General features: G+C 52.0%; 1 protein-coding gene across 1 annotated transcript in view; it reads left to right on the plus strand.

Annotated features, from left to right (window-relative positions):
* Positions 1–6307, plus strand: part of NT5C1A (5'-nucleotidase, cytosolic IA) — a 17529-nt gene that overhangs the window by 9634 nt on the left and 1588 nt on the right. The window contains exons 2-5 of the mRNA XM_011385938.1: positions 1021–1188; positions 1630–1759; positions 3213–3335; positions 5391–5575. Of these exons, the coding sequence (XP_011384240.1) occupies positions 1021–1188; positions 1630–1759; positions 3213–3335; positions 5391–5575 (606 nt within the window). The remainder of the gene's footprint in view (positions 1–1020; positions 1189–1629; positions 1760–3212; positions 3336–5390; positions 5576–6307) is intronic.

Consider the following 6307-nt stretch of genomic DNA (forward strand, 5'->3'; position numbering starts at 1 on the left):
TTAGCTAGATGGAGAGTAAGGTAAAGAACAGGTCAGGCAGGGGAAACATCATGGGCAAAGGCTCAGAGAAAGAAGGGAAGGTGTGCTTGGACGTGACAAAGGTCAAATTGAGCAACGTGGGGTCATGAGAAGGTGAGAATAGAGAGAGAGGTAGGTGCATCATAAAGCGCTTCTTACGCTATACTCAAGGCTACTGACTGGAGTTGAGAAAAGCGGGCACCACTGAAGAGAAGGAGGACATGGTCAGATCTGAACTTGAGAAAAAAATCAGATAACAATACGGATGACAGATTGGAGGAGATGAGAAATGGCGATGGACTGGACTATGGTAGAGAAGACAGAAAGAAGTAGATGGAGTCTAGTGGAACTGACAGGTTTTAGTTGATGGGTAAAGGGAGTTGAGGAAGATGGAAGACTTGAAGTTGACTTCCAGGCTTCTGGTTTAGCTGATGAATGCTTGGTGGTGCCAAGCAGTGAGATGAGGAAGTGGGGAGGAGACTAGTTTTAGGGGTGGAGAGAGTGGCGGGAATTCAGCCTTGGTCATATTGAGTATGAGTGTCTCTTAGTCAACTGGGGCAGATATGTGAGTCGGGAGCTCAGGAGAAAGATCTCGGCTGGGGATAAATTTTCTTATATAATTGTCATGTCTCTAGGCACCATTTCTTTCTAAGGGCAAGTAGCTCTCATTTTATAATGGAAACCTTCTGGAGACCATCTTGAGCTACGTCTCTGGCTACATACGCTGTATTCATTTTTTGTTGTGTCCAGATGACTGGCTTGATTGCAAACTCCACAAAGGCATGTCTTTCCTGTCCTGTTGTGCTCCTCCTCTCCCTCAGTCCCCAGGTGGGTCCTGCACAGAAGAGGTCCTGACCTACGTCTGTCCCTGCCTAAGGCTGAGCCTCCTTAGGGCAGAGGCTGGGCCTGGGTCTTCTCCCTGCTGCAGTACCCAGAAGGGCTGTCACAGGCAACTCACCTCAGGGGAGTGTGAGTGACAGCCCTTCTCCTGCACCCCCGCAGCCCAAGCCTCAGAATGCAGTCACCATTGCTGTGTCCTCCCGAGCCTTGTTCCGCATGGATGAGGAGCAGCGGATCTACACAGAGCAGGGTGTGGAGGAGTACGTGCGCTACCAGCTAGAACATGAGAATGAGCCATTCAGCCCGGGGCCAGCCTTCCCCTTCGTGAAGGTGAGGGGCAGCCCCACTACTGGCCACACGGTGCTTTTGTGGGGGTTAGACAAAAGCATTCTCATGGGTGTTTGAGTAAGAAAAGGGATCTTCTGGGCTGATGTCCCCTGGCAACTGCAGGGGACAGCCATTTGGGAAGGAGAGGCCGCCCCATCCTCTGCAGCCCCACGCAGGTCACCAGCTTGGCGAGGGGAACTTGGGCTGAATCTCGGCCTCCACTCACCCTTTCTGTGAGGCAGCCCTGAACAATAATCAACCCGCACAATGGCAGAGATTAGGAAGAGATAGTTCATGCCCATTGACCTCACCCCAAGCCTGGCCCCTGACCTCCCTGCTCCTCCCCCACTGGATCCCCAGTTCACCAGTCCTCCCAACCCTGGCTACTAACTCTAGGTGTAAAACCCTGGGGGTCTGAGCTGGAGGATCCCCTCTCCCATCCAGGCTCTGGAGGCTGTGAACAGGAGGCTACGGGAGCTGTACCCAGACAGTGAGGACGTCTTCGACATCGTCCTAGTAACCAACAACCACGCTCAAGTGGGTGTCCGTCTCATCAACAGCATCAACCACTACGGTGAGCATGAGGGGTTTGGCCATGGGACACCCGTAACAGACACTCAGGGATGGGGCCACACCTCTTCAGGGTAAGGGCATACCAGCTAGAACCCCAAACCCCGCGGTGTGCTGGTCAAGTGGCTCTTTAAAATACAAACAAACAAACAAAAACCCAAAAAACAAAAAAACCCTGATTGTAGCTTGTCATTTTCAGGGTGTAAACATTCCCACTATGGCTACTTTCAAGCAACCGACAATTGAATGATATAATTGGCTCAAAAAATTCTTGAATATTTAACAGTTGGCTCTTGCAAGCTGGTACAAGCCAGCTCCAGCACACCACTCCACAGGCCCCACTCCCTATGTGATTGGGCAGGGCACTTGCTGCCCCTATGACTCAGTTTCTCTATCTGCAATGGAGTTAACAGGCTCATAAGGCTACTGGGAAAAGCAGGTGCAGTCGTCAGAGTGAAGGATTTTTGTGGCTTAATTCAACTTCTTTATTGAAAGTAATAGACCCTCCAGAGCTAGCATAGGCTGAAGAGAGTAATCTCTTATTAGGTTACAGAGGTGTCTCTTAGAACCATAGGACAAGAAGTAACTGGGCGTACAAAAGCTTGCATCCAAGTACTGGAAATCTCTCCTGGGCTCTTTTTCTCTGTGGTCTACATGAACCCTTATTTCTGCTTCTTTCAACAAGTCTGTTCCTTTTCTTCTTCTTTTGTTTCCTGTCTCCTTCTCTCTCCAGACTATGTTTCTCTGCTTTTCTCAAACATGACCAAAATTTATAAGTTAACAAGTATTTGTTTTAAGCAACCACGAGAGTCCAGTGGCATTTTTAAATCTGATTTCGAATTGCTGGGAGCAGGGGTGATATTCAAAATATCTAACCACCTCTGACACAGGCACCAAGTAGTCAAGACAGACAGCACCTGGAGCAGGTCCTGAAGGACTCCTGCTGTGCAAGGCGCTACCCCCTCCCACTGTGGGTCGTCCTGTATGAGGGGCTGGGTAGCGATGGGCTAATTCAACAGGCTCAGAGCGGCAGCTATTCACCAACCAGCAAATATTTTACAACCTGCGTAGACACGGGTACTAGGTAACTATTGACCCAGGCTAGGAGAGGATCCGATTGGTCCACCTTGGGTCAGGTGTCTGTCCCTTTCCAATCAGTTATGTCCAGGAGGGCCACTCATGGCTGGGGACTCACCTTTTGTAGTACTTTTGTAGTACTGACAAGAGGATGTTGCTGTGAGCCAGGCAATCGTTGCAGAGATGTGATCATCCTGTTTCATGGATGAAGGACGGAGGGACTTAGAGAAGGGAATGCTGGCCTAAAGTCACTCAGAGAATCACTCTGCTACCCCACCACCACTCAGAACCAAGATGGCATCCATTGGACACAGGGGACCAGTCTAAGGCCCTAACAGTTAACTCAGACATCACCTGGGTATTCTCTACCTCCTCCCCAGACCTGTTCATCGAGAGGTTCTGCATGACAGGTGGGAATAGCCCCATCTGCTACCTCAAAGCCTATCACACCAACCTCTACTTGTCAGCTGATGCAGAAAAAGTTCAGGAAGCTATTAATGAAGGTGAGTCAAACTAGAGAGAAAGAACATGGGGGTCCTGGCAAAGAATGTTCCAAAGGTGGGAGGCTGGGTCCTAAAGCTCTGAGCAGGTGCTCGAAGTTGCTGTGATAACTGGAAGGAGCATACCTTCCTTAATTCCTATGACCTATTCTGTAAACTCTGAGAACAAGGCCCCACCTATTCTACTCATTTCCCATCTATTCCACTCTCCTACCTCCTGGCCTCCCATGTTAAAGATGTTTCTCCTCATCAGTATCACCCAGCCTTCGGTCTCCATGGAAATCCTCCTTATAGCCCAGAAAGCTACTCCCTTCTAAGAATCTTCCAGGTCAGCTCTGATTTCCTGTGTGATGATGGGCCGCCTCTGCCCGTCTCTGGGCCACTGGGGAGGGAGATCAGTATCCAGTCCAGCCTGAGCAGTGAAGTGAGTAGGGTCTGGGAAATGGCCAGCATTCCAGCAGCTGGGCTGGCCAGTGCTGAAGTGAGGTTGGGAGACCTAGCCTCAAGTACTGACGAAGAAAATTTCCCTCCATGTGTCTCTTTCAAGGGGCAGTTTTGGGTGGTAGCCATAGCCTTGGTCCTCTGACAGGGTGTGTGTTTTTATTGAATGTGGAAAAAAACAGGCCTACAGGGGAGGGAGGATGGCTCCACTGCCTGAGACGGCTCCTCAGGCAGGCTTCTTTATCGACTAACAATATATTCACTTTTCTTCTTTCATGGTGTCTTCTGCTAGAAGCCTGGCCTCTCTTTTCCCCTGATGCCTCACTCCTCTGCTCTGCTTGGGGCTCCAAGAGGCTTTCTTTAACCATGAACCAGAGCCATTTCCCTACACAGATGTCACACCCTCTGGTTGGGGCCTTGGCACTGGCCTGCATGCTTGCCTCTATATGTCTATTATTTGAGCCCAGGCTAGAGATTAGGGGGTGGTCAGGACGGAGGCCCTGCCCAGGGTGGAAGTGGTTCTGGTTCATCTTGGCTTCAGTGTTGGCAGAGCTGAGAGGTGCCTGGCCTGATGCCCAGGACCTGGTATGACTTATAGCATCCTCAGGCTAGTGAAGTTGCTATGGGGTTGGCACTGCTCATTCCCCACAAAGCTCTTCCTAAACCTAGCCATTGTGATCCCAGACACCTGAAGAGCAGAGCTTAAGTGGCCTTTGGAGAGATGAAGCGTAGTGAATGGACTAATCCAGCTGCCCAGGTCTCCAGCCTCTTAGCACTGGCTCTCTGTTGTCCAGTGCTAGTCTGGAGCCTGAGTTCCCAACAGGTATACTTGACCCCCTGGAGCAGCCCGGGATTGCAAATGTAATTAGTGCTACCTTCCACGGCCACCCACCTTGCCTCAAGGAACCCTGAATGGCCAGGCCACCCTGACTAGGGCATACCTGGGTGCTATTGTGGCAATAGACTAAGGGTGCCCACACCCGCCCCACCTCAGACTGCAGCCTGGGATCTCAGCCCCAGACAGCTGAAACACCCTTAATTTTACTCCGGCGCAGAGCAGGTGAGGGGCTTGCCAGAATCAACAGCAAGAGAGTGAGGCCAAGCCAGATCAGGACTCCTTCCTGGCTTCCCCATAGCTCTACATTGGGAGCCTGTGAGGAAATCCTGGAAGGACAGTAATGGCCTGGGGGATCCCTTCTTCTAGCCAAGGCTGACATTCGGCTGGTCCATACCAGCATGACCTCACTAGATAGTAAAGAATTGACATTCTTCCATACTGATTGATAAATACTTCCTTCCCTGAGTCCTCTAAGCGCCCCCCTGTTCCCTGGGACTCCCCTAGACCTTCTCACAAGGCAGCGACTAAAGGGAACCTCTGGCTTAGGCCAGGGCCCTCAGAGCTCCATTTGGAGAAAAGCCACAATCCATTCTTATGGCCAGTTTTTAAATATTCTAAATATTAGCCCTCATTAGCCTTGCCTTGGGTCCTGAGTGAGGCAGGTGGGGACAAGGATAGCCTGAGATAGCCCACTCTTGGTCCCAGGCAACTGAGATGGGTGCCGGGGGGGCCCTTATTGCCAGGATAAAGGCAGACAACCCTCACCTCTCTCTGCCCAGGAATTGCAGCTGCCACCATCTTCAGCCCCAGCAGGGACGTGGCTGTATCCCAGAGTCAGCTGCGCGTGGCCTTTGATGGGGACGCCGTGCTTTTTTCAGATGAGTCGGAGCGCATCGTCAAGGCCCACGGGCTGGACAGGTTCTTCGAGCATGAGAAGGCCCATGAGAATAAACCTTTGGCCCAGGTGCTTCATGTACTCCCCAGAATCCCCGAGTGGAGCGTGGTGACTCCCCAGAACCTGCCCTTGACTAGAACGTCCAGCCCAGAACCAAACCCTGAGCTTGGCCCAGAATCCAGCCAGGTCCCTTCACCAAACCTCTAGCCCTCATCCCTCTCACCTGACTCCTGACTCCCCTCAGGGACCTTCTTTCCCTTCATTGAGCCCTACCCGCCTCACTGCAGTCCCATCTCCCTTTGAAGCCCCCATCCTCTCACTAAGCCCCTCTCTGAAGCCCCCTCCTCTCCTTCACAGCTCCTTTCTGGAGTTTCCGTCCCTTCTCCAGACTCCCCACCCCACTCTGAAAGCCTCACCCTCTCTCTCTGTGAAGCCACCATCCTCTCTCTGGAATCCTCACCCCCTCTCCGAGATGCTCCCACCTTTCTAAGTAGGCTCCCCTCCCCTTAAGAAGCTCCCGTTTCCCTCCCTGGAGGAAAGGAAAAGCTGGACTGGTGTCCCTCACTGGTGCAGCAAGATCCAGCTGGGTGCAGAGTCTGGAGCAGTCTCCCTGCTTTGAGTCACACCAGCCCTTCCCACCTCCTGCCATCCATTCCTTCACCAGGGGCTCAGGGACCCTCATTCTCTATCAGACTGATCGGAGCCTGCTCAGAGCCTCTCCAAGAGCAGACTATGCCCTAGAGCCTGGGGGAAATTCCCTGGGGTTGGAGCTGTTGGGATCCTCCAGCCCTCCTGGTAGCT

The sequence above is a fragment of the Pteropus vampyrus genome, unplaced genomic scaffold (genome assembly GCF_000151845.1).
Source record: "Pteropus vampyrus isolate Shadow unplaced genomic scaffold, Pvam_2.0 Scaffold827, whole genome shotgun sequence".
Lineage (NCBI taxonomy): Eukaryota > Metazoa > Chordata > Mammalia > Chiroptera > Pteropodidae > Pteropus > Pteropus vampyrus.